Here is a 20015-nt window from a genome sequence, read left to right as displayed (position 1 = left end):
CTGAGATGAGAATACCCCTTTAACACCAGTATTTTTACAGCCTATGTGATGGAATGGTGATCAGCCAATATATATGACATATAATATGGTCTGGTCTTTCCATCTGGAATCTCTTTATCTCACAGTACTGCCTTCCAATAAATCTGACACACCCATATTGGCACAGGACTATGTCCCTTTTTTTTTTCAGAGGTCTGCCTTTTATGTATTTTATAGGGCCTGCAGAACATGGGGATATTGGGAGGAATGTATGAACATTAGCATATTCCAACATTCAACCACATAATGGTGTCATCAAAATCCAACTATTTGCAAGCAAGAGTGATTCTGCCAAGAAGCCTGAAGGGCTGTGGTAAAATATAATCCCCACACCCTGCCCCCCAGATGAAGTCAGCAGAATCTAGGCGCTGCGTGGGATCTGCTGACAGAGGCCTTTGTCATATCCTGATGGAAACAACCTTGGCTAAACTTCTGATATTCCTGAAAAGTGTTATATATATATATTTAAAAAAAAAAAATTTTTTCATTTAATACAGGATTCTACGTAATTGACGTACAGTATTCTAACACTGAAGGGAGCTACTGAATTATGCAAAAAGGGAAAAAAGCAGCAGCAGAGTTTTAGCACCAATTGTAAATGTACAGTACAGACCAAAAGTTTGGACACACCTTCTGATTCAAAGAGTTTTCTTTATTTTCATGACTATGAAGGCATCAAAACTATGAATTAACACATGTGGAATTATATACATAACAAACAAGTGTGAAACAACTGAAAATATGTCATATTCTAGGTTCTTCAAAGTAGCCACCTTTTGCTTTGATTACTGCTTTGCACACTCTTGGCATTCTCTTAATGAGCTTCAAGAGGTAGTCACCTGAAATGGTCTTCCAACAGTCTTGAAGGAGTTCCCAGAGATGCTTAGCACTTGTTGGCCCTTTTGCCTTCACTCTGCGGTCCAGCTCACCCCAAACCATCTCGATTGGGTTCCGGTCCGGTGACTGTGGAGGCCAGGTCATCTGGCGCAGCACCCAATCACTCTCCTTCATGGTCAAATAGCCCTTACTTTCAAAGTTTTCCCAATTTTTCGGCTGACTGACTGACCTTTATTTCTTAAAGTAAAGATGGCCACTCGTTTTTCTTTACTTAGCTGCTTTTTTCTTGCCATAATACAAATTCTAACAGTCTATTCAGTAGGACTATCAGCTGTGTATCCACCTGACTTCTCCTCAACGCCACTGATGGTCCCAACCCCATTTATAAGGCAAGAAATCCCACTTATTAAACCTGACAGGGCACACATGTGAAGTGAAAACCATTTCAGGGGACTACTTCTTGAAGCTCATCAAGAGAATGCCAAGAGTGTGCAAAGCAGTAATCAAAGCAAAAGGTGGCTACTTTGAAGAACCTAGAATATGACATATTTTCAGTTGTTTCACACTTGTTTGTTATGTATATAATTCCACATGTGTTAATTCATAGTTTTGATGCCTTCATAGTCATGAAAATAAAGAAAACTCTTTAAATGAGAAGGTGTGTCCAAACTTTTGGTCTGTACTGTACATGCTTTACTACTGTGATATCACGTGTCAAATTATTTAATCTGCCTGGAAAGGACGGACTAAATTAGAGCTATACCTTGTCAATTTTCTTCTTAGCCAAGTTTCAAGTATTTATTACTAAAATATATAGATTTCATGCAATTAGTCTGTAAACATAGTTAGCCCGTTAAGATTTCTGTTCGTCAGACATAATAACTGAAAATATAAAACTACGGCACAGTCCTTTTCCATTGATCGCTTGTTCCTTTAGCTCGGAGCAGCCCAGCGTGCTTGATTTTACTTTCGGAAGTTCCCCATTTGCACACTGTTCCTGCCCAGGATGCAGCGAAAGGTTGCTGGTTGAACTTCCCAATATTTTACAGGGTTCCCAAAAAGGCTTATTCCACTATAGAGTGACTTCTTCATCTTGGGTGGTACGGGGCAGAAGTCATTCACATCCACTTTTGCAATATTATTAGAGTGAAGGAACAAGACCTAGATGTGTAGATTGAGAATATGTTACATAAGAAAATGCATACGAGTAGAATGTCATATCAGGTTTTAGTTTACATTTACGTATAATCTTGTTTTTTAAAGGGGTATTCTGGTTAGAGCAAGTTAGCCCTTATCATCTGTTAGATTAGTGGGGGTCTGACCGCTGGAACCTCCAGATATCAAAAGAAGGGGGGTCCCTTGCCCCACATTTGAGTGAAGCAGTGGTCAAGAATGCACATTAACGCTCCATTCAAAGTCTATGAGAGCACTGTACTTTTCTTTTTTTCCAGCAGTCCCATTAAGATGAATGGAGCGGCAGTACTAAAGTCCAATCAGTTGCTTCATTCACACAGGGGCACAGGCCCCCTGTTTTTGTGAGGGGGTCGCAACAGTCAGACCCTTATCATTCTAACAGTTATCCCCTATCTAGTGGATAGCTTGTTCTAACTAGAATACCCCTTTAAGTTCAGAAGTCTTAAGCCTCTTTCACACGGGCGAGATTGCTCCCGCACTGAATCCAGACCCATTCATTTCCATGGGGCTGTGCACATGAGCGGTGATTTTCACTTATCACTTGTGCATTGCGTGAAAATCGCAGCATACTCTATTTTGTGCGTTTTTCACGCAACGCAGGCCCCATAGAAGTGAATGGGGCTGCGTGAAAATCTCAAGCATCCACAAGCAAGTGGGGATGCGGTGCGATTTTCATGCATGGTTGCTAGGAGATGATCGGGATGGGGACCAGATCATTATTATTTTCCCTTATAACATGGTTATAAGGGAAACTAATAGCATTCTTAATACAGAATGCTTAGTAAAATAGGGCTGGAGGGGTTAAAAAAAAAAAAATGTAACTCACCTCATCCACTTCGGCTTCTCTTCTGTCTTCTTCTTTGCTGTCCAGGAGGAAAAAGACCTGTGGTGATGTCACTGCGCTCATCACTTGGTCCATCACATGATGGATGGATCATGTGACAGACCATGTGATGAGCGCAGTGACGTCACCACAGGTCCTTTTCCTCGAAGAAGAAAGAAAAGAAGCCGGGCTGCGCGAACAAGTGAATTAAGGTGAGTTATTTTTATTTTTTTAACCCCTTCAGCCCTATTTTACTAAGCATTCTGTATTAAGAATTCTATTATTTTCCCTTATAACCATGTTATAAGGGAAAATAAAATCTACACAACACCTAACCCAAACCCGAACTTCTGTGAAGAAGTTCGGGTTTAGGTACCAAACATGGCGTTTTTTCTCACGCGCGTGCAAAATGCATTCAAAAATCCGTGACGCCCGTGTGAAAGAGGCCTTATAGATACTTTTCTTTACTTTACTTATTTTCAACCTTGAGCTCTTGTCTAAAAACAAACATAAGTGTAAAGGTTTACCAGTGAGCAGACAAATTATACAGCACTTTGAATATATAGGTTTTAAATTTCACTAATACAATATTCACTAGATAAATATAAGGTAATAAGCAAATATATTCATCAAAATCATTTGAGCCCATTCACCATAGCAAGGTGACCTCTTTTAGATGGGACCCTACTCTGTAGGATACCTATCCATGTACCAGCAGGCCTGAATTGAACTCAGGGAGAGCATTCTCCAGCTATATAATGAAATAACCATGGCTAAACTTCTGATATTCCTGAAAAAATTCAGTGACTCGCACCATTTTTCAAGCAAGTTCAGTCAGTTTTGTCTGCGATTGCGTTCAGTTGTTCAGTTTTTTCCACGCGAGTGCAATGCATTTTAATGCATTTTTCATGCGAGTGATAAAAAACGGAAGGTTTACAAACAACATCTCTTAGCAACCATCAGTGAAAAACGCATGGCATCCACACTTGCTTCCGGATGCAATGCGTTTTTCACTAAAGCCCCATTCACTGCTATGGGGCCAGGGCTGCGTGAAAAACGCAGATTATAGAACATGCTGCGTTTTTCACACAACGCAGAACTGATGCGTGAAAAAAAGGATTCGGTGCGGGTGCTATGCATTCACGTCACGCGTTGCCCCCGCGCGGAAAACTCGCTCGTGTGAAAGGGGACTAAGATTTCTGTTCATCAGACATAATTGAAAATATAAAACTATGGCACAGTTCTTTTCTATTGATCATTTGTGCCCATCCACCACAGCAAGGTGACCTCTTTTAGATGTGGCCCTTCTCTATAGGATACTCCTTGTTGTAGCAGGCTCCAGCTACATACAGTACTGATTTAAAAACAGCCTGTTGAAAAGATGGTTGGTTAAAGATGGAGGCAACCACGCCTCCGGCTGCATACTGCAGAAGCTAAACACAGTTAGCACATCCTATAAAATGAAGTAAATGTGCAGGCTCCTGTTACTGAGGCTGAAAATACAAAAATAAAACCAAACAACAGTGTTCTGTGAACAGTGAATATACTAATGCTATATTCACTAAATAAACTTAGCAAATATATATTGATCAAATTCCTCTGTTCCCATTTATAGGATGTGCTGACTCATACTTTGCAGTATGCTTACGCTCCATTTGAGTCATGCACTCCTAACCACCCCATGTTTCTGACAGGCTGTTTTTAATCAGTACAGTGTACAGTCGTGGCCAAAAGTTTTGAGAATTACATAAATATTGGAAATTGGAAAAGTTGCTGCTTAAGTTTTTATAATAGTAATTTGCATATACTCCAGAATGTTATGAAGAGTGATCAGATGAATTGCATAGTCCTTCTTTGCCATAAAAATTAACTTAATCCCAAAAAACCCTTTCCACTGCATTTCATTGCTGTCATTAAAGGACCTGCTGAGATCATTTCAGTAATCGTCTTGTTAACTCAGGTGAGAATGTTGACGAGTACAAGGCTGGAGATCATTATGTCAGGCTGATTGGGTTAAAATGGCAGACTTGACATGTTAAAAGGAGGGTGATGCTTGAAATCATTGTTCTTCCATTGTTAACCATGGTGACCTGCAAAGAAACGCGTGCAACCATCATTGCGTTGCATAAAAATGGCTTCACAGGCAAGAATATTGTGGCTACTAAGATTGCACCTCAATCAACAATTTATAGGATCATCAATAACTTCAAGGAAAGAGGTTCAATTCTTGTTAAGAAGGCCTCAGGGCGTCCAAGAAAGTCCAGCAAGCGCCAGGATCGTCTCCTAAAGAGGATTCAGCTGCGGGATCGGAGTGCCACCAGTGCCCAGCTTGCTCAGGAATGGCAGCAGGCAGGTGTGAGCGCATCTGCACGCACAGTGAGGCGAAGACTTTTGGAAGATGGCCTGGTGTCAAGAAGGGCAGCAAAGAAGCCACTTCTCTCCAAAAAAAACATCAGGGACAGATTGATCTTCTGCAGAAAGTATGGTGAATGGACTGCTGAGGACTGGGGCAAAGTCATATTCTCCGATGAAGCCTCTTTCCAATTGTTTGGGGCATCTGGAAAAAGGCTTGTCCGGAGAAGAAAAGGCGAGCGCTACCATCAGTCCTGTGTCATGCCAACAGTAAAGCATCCTGAGACCATTCATGTGTGGGGTTGCTTCTCATCCAAGGGAGTGGGCTCACTCACAATTTTGCCCAAAAACACAGCTATGAATAAAGAATGGTACCAAAACACCCTCCAACAGCAACTTCTTCCAACAATCCAACAACAGTTTGGTGAAGAACAATGCATTTTCTAGCACGATGGAGCACCGTGCCATAAGGCAAAAGTGATAACTAAGTGGCTCGGGGACCAAAACGTTGACATTTTGGGTCCATGGCCTGGAAACTCCCCAGATCTTAATCCCATTGAGAACTTGTGGTCAATCCTCAAGAGGCGGGTGGACAAACAAAAACCCAGTAATTCTGACAAACTCCAAGAAGTGATTATGAAAGAATGGGTTGTTATCAGTCAGGAATTGGCCCAGAAGTTGATTGAGAGCATGCCCAGTCGAATTGCAGAGGTCCTGAAAAAGAAGGGCCAACACTGCAAATACTGACTCTTTGCATAAATGTCATGTAATTGTCGATAAAAGCCTTTGAAACGTATGAAGTGCGTGTAATTATATTTCACTACATCACAGAAACAACTGAAACAAAGATCTAAAAGCAGTTTAGCAGCAAACTTTGTGAAAACTAATATTTGTGTCATTCTCAAAACTTTTGGCCACGACTGTATAGCTAGAACCTACGTTCCCTGAATTCATTTGAGACCTGCTGGCACATGGAGAGTCATTTTAGACAAAGGTCCCATCTAAAAAGGTCACCTTGCTAAGTACCTTTAAATAGTGACTATAGGATTATTAAAATGTATAATCCACGTATGCAGTGTTTGCAGAGTGCTGTTGTACAGGGAGTGCAGAATTATTAGGCAAATGAGTATTTTTGACCACATCATCCTCTTTATGCATGTTGTCTTACTCCAAGCTGTATAGGCTCGAAAGCCTACTACCAATTAAGCATATTAGGTGATGTGCATCTCTGTAATGAGAAGGGGTGTGGTCTAATGACATCAACACCCTATATTAGGTGTGCATAATTCCTTTCCTTTGGCAAAATGGGTCAAAAGAAGGACTTGACAGGCTCAGAAAAGTCTAAAATAGTGAGATATCTTGCAGAGGGATGCAGCACTCTTAAAATTGCAAAGCTTCTGAAGCGTGATCATCGAACAATCAAGCGTTTCATTCAAAATAGTCAACAGGGTCGCAAGAAGCGTGTGGAAAAACCAAGGCGCAAAATAACTGCCCATGAACTGAGAAAAGTCAAGCGTGCAGCTGCCAAGATGCCACTTGCCACCAATTTGGCCATATATTTAAGAGCTGCAACATCACTGGAGTGCCCAAAAGCACAAGGTTTGCAATACTCAGAGACATGGCCAAGGTAAGAAAGGCTGAAAGATGACCACCACTGAACAAGACACACAAGCTGAAACGTCAAGACTGGGCCAAGAAATATCTCAAGACTGATTTTTCTAAGGTTTTATGGACTGATGAAATGAGAGTGAGTCTTGATGGGCCAGATGGATGGGCCCGTGGCTGGATTGGTAAAGGGCAGAGAGCTCCAGTTCGACTCAGACGCCAGCAAGGTGGAGGTGGAGTACTGGTTTGGGATGGTATCATCAAAGATGAGCTTGTGGGGCCTTTTCGGGTTGAGGATGGAGTCAAGCTCAACTCCCAGTCCTACTGCCAGTTTCTGGAAGACACCTTCTTCAAGCAGTGGTACAGGAAGAAGTCTGCATCCTTCAAGAAAAACATGATTTTCATGCAGGACAATGCTCCATCACACGCGTCCAAGTACTCCACAGCGTGGCTGGCAAGAAAGGGTATAAAAGAAGAAAATCTAATGACATGGCCTCCTTGTTCACCTGATCTGAACCCCATTGAGAACCTGTGGTCTATCATCAAATGTGAGATTTACAAGGAGGGAAAACAGTACACCTCTCTGAACAGTGTCTGGGAGGCTGTGGTTACTGCTGCACGCAATGTTGATGGTGAACAGATCAAAACACTGACAGAATCCATGGATGGCAGGCTTTTGAGTGTCCTTGCAAAGAAAGGTGGCTATATTGGTCACTGATTTGTTTTTGTTTTGTTTTTGAATTTCAGAAATGTATATTTGTGAATGTTGAGATGTTATATTGGTTTCACTGGTAAAAATAAATAATTGAAATGGGTATATATTTGTTTTTTGTTAAGTTGCCTAATAATTATGCACAGTAATAGTCACCTGCACACACAGATATCCCCCTAAAATAGCTAAAACTAAAAACAAACTAAAAACTACTTCCAAAAATATTCAGCTTTGATATTAATGAGTTTTTTGGGTTCATTGAGAACATGGTTGTTGTTCAATAATAAAATTAATCCTCAAAAATACAACTTGCCTAATAATTCTGCACTCCCTGTATTGTGTATTAGTTTTACTTTTGTATGGTCAGCCACGGCGGTGTGCACCTGCTCATTTTCTTAATGTTATAAGATATCCACTTCATCCAGTGACCTAATGAAATGTATGACTATATACATTTATTTTTTCAGCCTTGTAGAAAACATAGCAAATTACTCACCTGCAAGTACTTCAGGTCAGAGATTCCATGTGGAACCTTTTTCAGCTTGTTATTTTCTAAGTGAATTTCTCTTATTTTCGGTATATTGGCAAGACTTCCGTTTTCTACGTCTTTAATTTTGTTATGACCTAAACCAAGCCTAAAAATGGAAAAATCATTTATACCGTTAGTCAATATTAAAAGACCATTTCACTCTAAAATTAAAATCTGTATTACAATGTAACTCGTAACTATGTAGTCGTGCAGTAATACTGTATAGTCACCATTCAGCTGAGAAGCGAAAGTGTCCCTGTATCACCTCTCAGATGCAGATCAAACCATCATGCATTTTAACAGTCTCTAGCATAGTATTTTGTAGAAGAACTTCACCTAAACTAAAAAGAAGTTCAGATTTGTATGCTGATTAGAGAGCAGTGATGGCCAGTTCGCAGTGTTCGCCCGCGAACACATGCGGGCTGCCATCTTTTCTCACAAGTCCGGCAAGGCGCAGGTAAGTCCTTACCTGTGCCTGTGCGCGAGCCGGTCTGAAATCAAATGCGGTCACCGGGAGCAGACAGTTCCGAGAACAGCCCGATGAAGGCCCCCGGTGGCTGTTCTCGGAACTGCCTGCTCCCGGTGACCGCATTTCATTTGAGACCGGCTCGCGCACAGGCACAGGTAAGGGCTTAGCTGCGCCTCGCCGGACTTGTGAGAAAAGATGGCAGCCCGTATGTGTTCGCGGGCGAACACTGCGAACTGGCCATCACTGTTAGAGAGTTACTAAGAAAAATGACCCCAAATTTTAAGGCCGATCGTGCAAAAAATGAAGCATCTACCATGCTCCAGATTGATGTGTTTTATGGATTATGCATGATTTTCCACACAGATTTGTAAGCAGAAAATCTGCATCATAATACGATACCAGCTAAGTGGATGAGATTTTCAAAATCTCATTTAGGGCTGATTCAGACGAACGTATGAATGGGTCCGCATCTATTCTGCAATTTTGTGGAACGGGTGCAGACCGATTTATTTCAATGGGACCGCAAAAGATGCGGAAAACCCACCATGGGTTGTCCGCATCCGTAGTTCCATTTCGTGGGCCCGCAAAAAAGATAGAGCATGTCATATCCTTGTCTGCAATTGCAGACAAGAATAGGCATTTTTTTTATCACAGTGCCAGCCATGTGCGGTCCGCAAAATGCGGAACGCACACGGGCCGGTATCTGTGTTTTGCTGATCCGCAATTTGCGGTCCGCAAAGCACTACGGCCGTGTGACTGAGCCCTTACCTGGGGCGAAAATTGATCTGTGGTGTGGATTTTTAATCCCTCAGCATGTCAGTTCTTTGTGCGAATTTTCATTGCAGATGTGGGACAAATCGGCAACAAAGTCTGCATGTAACATGGATTCTGCCACGGCTACATTACAGAAATGCAATGCAATCTGCACTGAATATCCACATCAAATACATTCATGTGCGCATGTAGCCTGGGCCCCATTTCACATGATCATATTTTTGCTCCCCATCCGATCCTCATTTTTTGCCATTCATTTCAATGGGGCCACAAAAAAAAAAAAGCAGACAGCCTTATTCTTGTCCGTTTTGCAGACAAGGATAGGCATTGTTACAATAAAAGGCGATGCCACACGGATGTCATCCATTTTTTTGTTGCGGAAACACGTTTTGCTGACTGCAAAATACATACGGTTGTGTGAATGCACCCTTAAAGGAAATTCTTTTTTTTAAAGACATGCACTCTTTTGGACACAAATTTTGGTGCAGATGTATTTCATCCATTAGGTGATGTAAGAAAGAGAAAAGTGTCTAGCGAGTTGCATCAGATGTATTCTGCAATGTGTGGCATTCTGATAAACCTGGATAATTTTGCAGACTTTTAAATTCAGAAAAGATATGACCCTAAAGATGACTTCTCCCTTTTCTGTAATCTCTCCTCAATTTGACTTCATAGTGGATTTAAATGATTACTTCACTTATTAATACCTTGAAGAAATCCATGGTGCCATTTGCCATGGTGGAAGGAGGCTTAGTGAAGGCCCCCAGGCCTACCATCTTATTACTCGCATTACAAGGCGCACCAATATTGAACAGAAACAGTTTTTTGGTCATCTTGCCGCCCAGACATAAAAGTATAAAAAACGAATCAAATGGCCTTATGTTCCCCAACATAAAATACTACTGCTCACTTCACAAAAAAACAAGCCCTCACACAGCTCCGTCGACAGAAAATTTAAATCAAAATGTTGGGTGTCTGAATATGGCTAGTAAAACATACCATATAAAACAAGCGATCATATGCTGCCAGCAGAAAAAAAAATAAAATGTTTTATGGCCGTTGGAAGAAAAAAAAAATATATAAAAAAATGAAATTTGGCTGTGTTCTTAAAAGGATTAAAGAATTTCCAGGAGATATGATGGAAAAGGGTTTTGAAATATCGCAATCTGAAAAGTGTTACAAGATAATTTTAAGACTCTTGGACTAAACCACAGTTATGTTATTATCTCCAAATGGAGAACATTTGGAACAGTGATGATTTTTCCTAGGAGTGGCTAGCTTGCTAAAATGACCCTAAGGATGCATTCACACGACCGTAAGGCTGGGTTCACACTTGAGCGTTTTACAGCGCGTTCAAACGCGCTGTAAAACGCTCAACACAAGAAAACCAATGCTTCCCTATGGCCCTGGTTCTCACTTGAGCGTTTTACAGCGCTGAAAAACGCGCTGTAAAACGCCCTACGCTCAAACAAGTACTTGAGCTTCTTTGGGGCGTTTTACAGCGCGTTTGTGGCCATAGGACATTGCAGTCAATCACACAAACGCGCGTTTACTATTGCAAAAAACGCGCATAAAAAACGCGCGTCAAAAACGTGCGTTAAACGCGCATATCAAAGACGCTCAGGTCTGAACCCAGCCTAAGTGTTTTGCTGTCTGCAAATTGTGGATCCGCAAAACACTGATACCGGCTGTGTGCGTACCACATTTTGCGGACTTCACATGGTCGGCGCTATATGAAGAATGCCTATTCTTGTCTGCAACTGCAGACAAGAATAGGACATGCTCCATATTTTTGGCAGGGCAATGGAACAACATCTTTTGTGGCCCCAGTGAAATGAATGGGTCCCCATTGAAATGATGCGGATCCATTTATACGGTCGTGTGAATGCACCCTAAGGCCTCATGCACACGTACGTATTTTCATTCCGTGTCCGTTCCGTTTTTTTTTTGCGGACCATATACAGAACCATTCATTTCAATGGGTCCGCAAAAAAAACGGAAGGTACTCAGTGTGCATTCTGTTTCCGTATTTCCGTTCCGCCCAAAAATTTAACATATCCTATTATTGTCCACATTACGGACAAGGATAGGACTGTTCTATTAGGGGCCAGCTGTTCCGTTCCGCAAAATACAGAATTCACACGGATGTCATCCGTATTTTTTGCTGTATACGTTTTTTGCGGGCCGCAAAATACATACGGTTATGTGCATGAGATCTAATGGTGCAGCAAATGCTGAAAGCATCATCAAAAGAGCACAGGCTTCTTCTTCTTCTTCAGCAAAGGTCAGTGTTACTGGGTAAAAATGGAATTCATGGGGAGAATAGCCAGACAGGAACTGGCGTTGTCCAAGAGTAAAATGACTTGCACCCAAACAAAGCTGTTTGGGATATTGCTCTATGGAGAGGATTAGAAGTGGTATGGGGTTGTGCCTGGGCAACATGACAGAATCCCTTTAAATAAATTACAACTTGTGAACTGTATCTGGAAACTGTGGCTGGAATCTGCAAACGGATAAGCCGTTTTGATTGGGGGCTAAAGCCATTGGCAGATCTGCAAGCACCGCCAAAGCAAGAGCTCCAGCAGAAACCTGAGGGTCAGCCTCGATTTTCTGTCATCGTTTCTGATGGAAAACTCCACCACATGAACATGCCTTAACTGGCAAAACAGACCACCACAAAGATTTACAAACCTTAGAAGCTAAATATCATAGGAAGCTGAAAAATCTAATTAATAACCCATAATTCAATGTTATTCCTGGTGTTGTTCCTCCATAAGCAAGCCCTGTGACCCTTTCATTCTCAGAATCACTAGGAGGAGGGGAGTATCAGGGGTCCGACCCCTTACTGGTCATGAACTAATGGTATATCCTTGTGATTTGCCATCACTTAATAAGGGTACCTTCACTTCTGGAGCATGCCTATTCCAGAACAAATTTTGGCAGTCAGCCAGACAAAATTCATTTCATGCAACGTTTTTTGTTAGGTGGAAACCCGGCATTTATGCCGCAAAGTGTACGGATCACCACCGGACCCCATTTCACTTATTAAAAGGTTTAGCTCCTAAGAAACATGAGTTACCTCTGGAGTTCTTTGTAGCGTATAAAGTCTTCAAGCTCTATAGATGAAATTTTGTTGTGGTCAAGGTGAAGCTCGTAGATTGATGGTGGTAGACCTATGTAGAAATCAGCAACATTATTACTGTTAGGCCTCATGCACTTGGCCCTGTCCGGATTTCGGTCAGCAAACAATGGATCCACAAACACAGACACCTTTGGTGTGCACTCCACATTTTTCTCACTCCCATCGATAGAAAGGCCTATTCTTGTCCGTAATACAGACAAGAATAGGACATGCTCTATAATTTTCAGAACAGCCACCGGGATCCACAAACAAGAAAAATGGATGTGTGCATGGCTGTCATAGAAATGAATATCTGAGAAAAATGTTTGCTAGCACATGGACGAAAAAATAGAGCCAGCAATAGATTCCTGCACCATCCCGACATATGGCTTTCTGCCACACACATTACACACAAGCGCTGTGTCCCATAGAGGGGAGATAGGCCCCTAACTTCTTCCTAAAGCAGTTGTCTCATGAGGACTGTCCCTTCTTAAATAGAATTGAGCATGGTGACCAGCGGCTGCTGCAGGAGAACTGTACCATCACATGGCGGACGTTTTAAAGATTGGCCATCATGTAATATATTAATTACAGTTGCAAGAAAAAGTATGTGATCCCTTTGGAATGATATGGATTTCTGCACAAATTGGTCATAAAATGTGATCTGATCTTCATCTAAGTCACAACAATAGACAATCACAGTCTGCTTAAACTAATAACACACAAAGAATTAAATGTTACCATGTTTTTATTGAACACACCATGTAAACATTCACAGTGCAGGTGGAAAAAGTATGTGAACCCTTGGATTTAATAACTGGTTGAACCTCCTTTGGCAGCAATAACTTCAACCAAACGTTTCCTGTAGTTGCAGATAAGACGTGCACAACGGTCAGGAGTAATTCTTGACCGTTCCTCTTTACAGAACTGTTTCAGTTCAGCAATATTCTTGGGATGTCTCATGTGATTCGCTTTCTTGAGGTCATGCCACAGCATCTCAATCGGGTTGAGGTCAGGACTCTGACTGGGCCACTCCAGAAGGCGTATTTTCTTCTGCTTAAGCCATTCTATTGTTGATTTACTTCTATGCTTTGGGTCGTTGTCCTGTTGCAACACCCATCTTCTGTTGAGCTTCAGCTGGTGGACAGATGGCCTTAAGTTCTCCTGCAAAATGTCTTGATAAACTTGGGAATTAATTTTTCCTTCGATGATAGCAATCCGTCCAGGTCCTGACGCAGCAAAGCAGCCCCAAACCATGATGCCCCCACCACCATACTTCACAGTTGGGATGAGGTTTTGATGTTGGTGTGCTGTGCCTCTTTTTCTCCACACATAGTGTTGTGTGTTTCTTCCAAACAACTCAACTTTGGTTTTATCTGTCCACAGGATATTTTGCCAGTACTGCTGTGGAACATCTAGATGCTCTTGTGCAAACTGTAAACGTGCAGCAATGTTTTTTTTGGACAGCAGTGGCTTCCTCTTTGGCATCCTCCCATGAAACCCATTCTTGTTTAGTGTTTTACGTATCGTAGATTCGCTAACAGGGATGTTAGCATGTGCCAGAGACTTTTGTAAGTCTTTAGCTGACACTCTAGGATTCTTCTTCACCTCATTGAGCAGTCTGCGCTGTGCTCTTGCAGTCATCTTTACAGGACGGCCACTCCTAGGGAGAGTAGCAGCAGTACTGATGAACAGATGAGATACTTTTATAATCCTTTCCAGCTTTATGCAAGTCAACAATTCTTAATCATAGGTCTTCTGAGAGCTCTTTTGTGCGAGGCATCATTCACATCAGCCAATGCTTCTTGTGAAAAGCAAACCCAGAACTGGTGTGTGTTTTTTATAGGGCAGGGCAGCTGTAACCAACACCTCCGAATTTATCTCATTGATTGGACTACAGTTGGCCGACACCTCACTCCAATTCGCTCTTGGAGATGTCATTAGTCTAGGGGTTCACATACTTTTTCCACCTGCACTGTGAATGTTTACATGGTGTGTTCAATAAAAACATGGTAACATTTAATTCTTTGTGTGTTATTAGTTTAAGCAGACTGTGTCTGTCTATTGTTGTGACTTAGATGAAGATCAGATCACATTTTATGACCAATTTGTGCAGAAATCCATATCATTCCAAAGGGTTCACATACTTTTTCTTGCAACTGTATTTCTGTTCTGCTCATAGAGGGGGATCAAGCAAAATCTTACCAACCTTTAGGGATGGATGTCAGCTTGGCTTCTGCCATCCTAACGTGGAAGACTGTCAGTCCTTCAAATGCTCCTGGTTCTATCCCTTCATTTTCAAGTGGATTTGCACTCATTTCTGTCAAACAAAGATAGTTAGTGGTGGTGTCATGACATATGCAGAGTGTTGCATGGAATGCATTTTGTTGGAGATATCGATGTGTAATTTGATGGCTCAGGCAGAAGGTTACAAGCAGCAATGCTACTGCTATTAGTATTGTACTTATTGTAGAATTCTATGTAGGGTGGTTAGGATTTTTAGATATCGGCGCTCCCACTAACAATTTAATGAACAATGTAGAATTTGGGAGAGCTTAAAATATAACTTTTACTGTTAGATTATATAAAATATATAGCGCCACAAATAGATGCTTGAGATATGGCTAAAATTTATGGAACAGTCTTACCATTCAGACGCCCCCTGGTAGGGATCAGCCTAGCGTGGTGGAAATAATACCGCGTATGGGCCGAGGGTTAGATGTAGTCGTAGGTAATTGCAAGATGTAGATTGGTGCAGGGAACCACTGTCCCTAGTAGGCCCTGATTGGGGAAGGGGGCAATGCTAGTGTTCACCTGCCTATCTACACAGAGTTCCTACCCCGCAAGAGGCGGCCCTGTCCGGATACCTTACCCTAGAATAGGGAGGTATCCCTATTTATGCCCTATAGGATGGTTCCCACAATTCAATATTTTTCTGATAGATCATGTAAAACATAATCATTGCTTGATTGAAATGGCGCCCCCTGTTCTCTTGATTCTTGATCAGCTCATCTGTCTTATTTTCTTCCCGTGTAGTTGGTCACACATTGTGTCCCAACACCAGCATTCTGTACAGGGCAGCGGAGTATATTCTGCTATCGAGCAGGCCAGCCAACGGGAACGGAAGCACTTGCAGCTTCTTCTCACCAGCAATGGACAGTCATTTAGGCAGATGTTCTGTGTTTGAATTTAAAAGAACAGCATCGGGTCATGATGAGAACATCTGACCACAATATAAGGGAAGGACCAGATGTGCTTACAGAGCAATCAGTAGAGTAACAATTGCAGCTGGGCTCATTTACTTGGCACCAAGGCATTAGCAGCACATTCATTAAAGGGGTATTCTGGTAGGTACAAGTTATCCCATATCCACAAGTTATTCCTCTATCTCCTGAACTCCTGCGCATATGTGCGACTGGCCGCTCCAGTTATTTTAGGGGAGCAGCAAGGGGCCTGCAAAGGGTACGTTCTCGTGATCAGTGGGGTTCCCAGCCTTAGGAGCCTCACCAATCTGATATTTACTCTTTGTCATGTTCCTTAACCTATTCCTAAGCAATTTTTGAGTTGTGTCAGGATTCATTATCCTACTGAAAGAGGCCACTGCCGGCACTTCCCCAGGTAAGCAATGCACACTAACCTGGCCATCCACATGATGTAAAAGAATACATGATACAACAAACCAGGGCGAATTTGCAGGATTATGTCTGTATCTGCGGTGCTTCAGTATTTATGTGCTTTACCTCTATTTGGCTAATATAGAGCTAAATGCGGAGATTCGGGCGGAGCACTTGTATACTGGAGAAGTTATTGACTACTCCAGAAGAAAAATCACGAGCAGCGCGGTTTTTCTATCTTGAATATTATGCCATTTTGGTTTACTTTTTATTTGTCAGATGCTGACATACCCATTGTAGATGCTTTTAGTGATGCACAGGGGCCAGTATGGGCACTCTGAGCAGACTGCAGTTATGCAGCCCCATGCATAGGAAGCTTTGATGCACTGTATGTTTTGATATGTTTCTATTATAGCCAGCATTTACTTTTCCAGGCAGGCTAACTTTCGCTCCCCATGTACACCAATAACCCTTGGGCGTTCATGACACATTCGCCTGTTCATCAGTTGTCTTTTGCTTGACCACTTTTGTCAAATATAGATCATTGCATCTACAGAAGAATACCGATTTTGGAGATGCTCTGAACTAATCATCTACCCATCACAATTTGACCCTTGTCTTAAGGGCCCTTTACATGAACCGAGAATTGAAAAGATAAACGCTAACAAGCGTTCATAGTAACGCTCGTTAGCAATGATCTGGCGGTGTAAATGTACTGCCGATTACCCAATGAACGAGCGAAACCCTCGTTCATCGGGTAAACATTACTGCAGCACAAAAATCTGCATTTCCCAGTGCTGTGTAAATACGATCTGCTCTTGGGGAACAACGAGTCTGTCTGGGGAAGGGCGATGGCATTAGCGACCGCTCCTCCCTATACTCTGGAGGAGATTGGTGCATGTAAATGCTCCGGTCTCCTCTACCAGTGAGCAGCAGATTGACAGTAAGGAAAGCTTCCATCCCAGCAATCTGCTGTAATATCGTCCCGTGTAAAGGGACCTTTAAATCGCTTAATTCCTTAGGCCTCATGCACACGACTGAATTTTTGTCCGCATCCAATCCACTTTTTTTTCAGATTGCACGTGGACTCATTCATTTCTATGCAGATGCAAATAATGCAAACAGCACACAGATGTCATGCGTGCGCCGTCCGCATCCTTGCGGCTGTACTGCAGATAAAAGAACATGTCCTATTAATGTCCGTTTTGCGGACAAGAAAAGCCATTTCTACAATGGGGGCCAAGAAATATGCAGGATGCACGTGGTCATTATTCGTATTTTGCAGATCCGCTGTTTGCAGACCACTAAAAAGGATACGTTCGTGTACAGGAGGCCTTACCCCATTTTTCCTACATTTCTTCTAACACATTAGCTTCAAAAACTGTTCTTTTTGCCGAATATTCCTTGATAGGTGTTTTTTTTTACAAGATATTATTCTATTTCACCTGGTGTTAGTGTTATGGCTGATCTGTGTATTTTGGGATTTAGAGGGAATCTGGCACCATGATCTTGGAATATTTTACAGTAATACAAGTATAGTACTAAGGATAAGGAGTCCAGATCGCTATCTTTTATTTTCCTACTGCCCACTGCTTCCTCCTGTCAGTGCACAATGCTGCTCTGAAAGACATTGTTGGGACTGCTGTGCTTGCGCACAGGGGCTTTAGTCCGTCCGATTCTCAGCATATTTGCCGGGTTGTGATCAGATTTCCGTCACTCCCTATTATAGTTATGGGAACAGTGTGCCTACAGGCAGCTTCTGCAATGTCGGGTTCAGAGAGGTCCCACAGGCTGCTCCATGCTGGGACATCCTGTTGATGCTCTTAAACGATAGTGTGAAACTAGCCTTAGGAGCCAGTCCGGGCTTTGTATTTCAGTGCAGCTTTGAGCGCTGACGACAGGGGAACAGGGGGCAGTAGGAAAATAAGGAAAAGCAATCTGGACTCTTTATCTGCAGTACACCTCATGAAGAACTGCAGAAAATAGTCCAAGATCATGGTGACCGATTTCCTTTAATACTAGTCATGGCTGGTGTGTTACCCTGAAAAATCCATTTTAGGCATCTCTCTAACGTTGGAGCTGTCGAATCTTGATTCCTTGTCCCAGGGTTTATACATGTCTGTAATTGTTCTGAGTAATACAGAATGTTTTACATTGTTTCTGCAAATTACTCAAGAATGATGCCTCTGACAAATAGCTGCAGGAACATTGGCTTTTAAAAGCTTGGCATAAAATGTGAGAGATTCCTGCAAGGTCTTGAAATTCCATGACCTGCTTTCTATCTTATAACTTTCCCCGGAGACACACCTACCTAAAACGTGTAAGGCCCCCATGCCTTTGAGGGAGTCCTTTTGTACTTTTTTAACTTTGTTGTCGTGAATTCTCAGCTCTGCCAATGATTTTGGAAGGTTAGATGGAATTTCTGTGAGCTGATTGTGGGACAGGTAGAGTCTTCGTAACTTGTTTGTTGACTGGAAGGCTTTTGGGTGAACTTTGTATAGCTTATTGTTGTTGAGAAACAAAGCCTAGATAGATAACAAGAGCATGTTATAGTATTTTTAATCCCAGGATTGCCACAGATTTTAGGCAAAAAAGATAAAGGAGTTATCCCGGAATTTTATATTGATGGCCTATCCTCAGGATGGGCCATCAGTATCAAATCAGGGGAGTCTGACAAACTGCCCCCTGTTTTCTTGTACCCTGGAACTACACAGCTCCATCCATTGTGTTGTGGACAGAGCTATGTAGTTTCGGCGCTGGAGCAACAAGGAAACAACTGATCATGGGGGTGCAGGGTGTCGGACCCCGGTGATCTGATCTGTCAAAACCCTGGGCAACCCCGTTAAAGCTTTATATAATAAAAGATGTCTGTTACACATCACCATTTTCAGTAGGTAAACTGGATAAAAATATATCTTTTCTTTAGAACATTTTAGTATGTAATAGAGATGTGTACAAATGTAGTTATTAATGATCCTGGAACTCCCGCTCCACTTCAGTAAAGGGGTGCATATTCATTACACTGCCATTAGAATCAATGGGCTCCCCATCATAGCTCATTGATCCTTCTGAAATGCTTCAGTCTCAAAGCTGATAGAGTTAACCAAAAGTCAGGTTTAGATTTGTCCCAGAGCGTTTCAGTTACATAAATTACAGGTCATTAAGGCTCTGTCAACACTTGAATTGGTTATTATCCATCTGGTTTCTATTACAGCCAAAACAGTGTAGCTTTCTATTCATTAACAAAAATAAATAAATGACAGACTAATTTTAAAGGAAAATACATCAAATATATATATATATATACAGTACAGACCAAAAGTTTGGACACACCTTCTCATTCAAAGAGTTTTCTTTATTTTCATGACTATGAAGGCATCAAAACTATGAATTAACACATGTGGAATTATATACATAACAAACAAGTGTGAAACAACTGAAAATATGTCATATTCTAGGTTCTTCAAAGTAGCCACCTTTTGCTTTGATTACTGCTTTGCACACTCTTGGCATTCTCTTGATGAGCTTCAAGAGGTAGTCCCCTGAAATGGTCTTCCAACAGTCTTGAAGGAGTTCCCAGAGATGCTTAGCACTTGTTGGCCCTTTTGCCTTCACTCTGCGGTCCAGCTCACCCCAAACCATCTCGATTGGGTTCAGGTCCGGTGACTGTGGAGGCCAGGTCATCTGGCGCAGCACCCCATCACTCTCCTTCATGGTCAAATAGCCCTTACTTTCAAAGTTTTCCCAATTTTTCGGCTGACTGACTGACCTTCATTTCTTAAAGTAATGATGGCCACTCGTTTTTCTTTACTTAGCTGCTTTTTTCTTGCCATAATACAAATTTTAACAGTCTATTCAGTAGGACTATCAGCTGTGTATCCACCTGACTTCTCCTCAACGCAACTGAAGGTCCCAACCCCATTTATAAGGCAAGAAATCCCACTTA

The 20015-nt window shown here is 41.9% G+C and overlaps 2 protein-coding genes across 3 annotated transcripts in view; one reads left to right on the top strand and one right to left on the bottom strand.

Moving 5' to 3' along the window:
- The window catches only part of LOC120978732 (centromere protein P), a 348964-nt gene that overhangs the window by 194255 nt on the left and 134694 nt on the right, over positions 1-20015 (top strand). The gene's annotated exons all lie outside the window — the stretch shown is intronic.
- The window catches only part of ASPN (asporin), a 49992-nt gene continuing 31536 nt past the window's right edge, over positions 1560-20015 (bottom strand). Inside the window, exons 4-8 of the mRNA XM_040407041.1 lie at positions 18381-18594; positions 14665-14775; positions 12414-12507; positions 8059-8197; positions 1560-2037 (exon numbers count right to left, since the gene is read on the bottom strand). Of these exons, the coding sequence (XP_040262975.1) occupies positions 1840-2037; positions 8059-8197; positions 12414-12507; positions 14665-14775; positions 18381-18594 (756 nt within the window). The 3' untranslated portion in view covers positions 1560-1839. The remainder of the gene's footprint in view (positions 2038-8058; positions 8198-12413; positions 12508-14664; positions 14776-18380; positions 18595-20015) is intronic.

The sequence above is a fragment of the Bufo bufo genome, chromosome 9 (assembly GCF_905171765.1).
Source record: "Bufo bufo chromosome 9, aBufBuf1.1, whole genome shotgun sequence".
NCBI lineage: Eukaryota > Metazoa > Chordata > Amphibia > Anura > Bufonidae > Bufo > Bufo bufo.
This window is presented reverse-complemented; position numbering and strand designations above follow the sequence as displayed.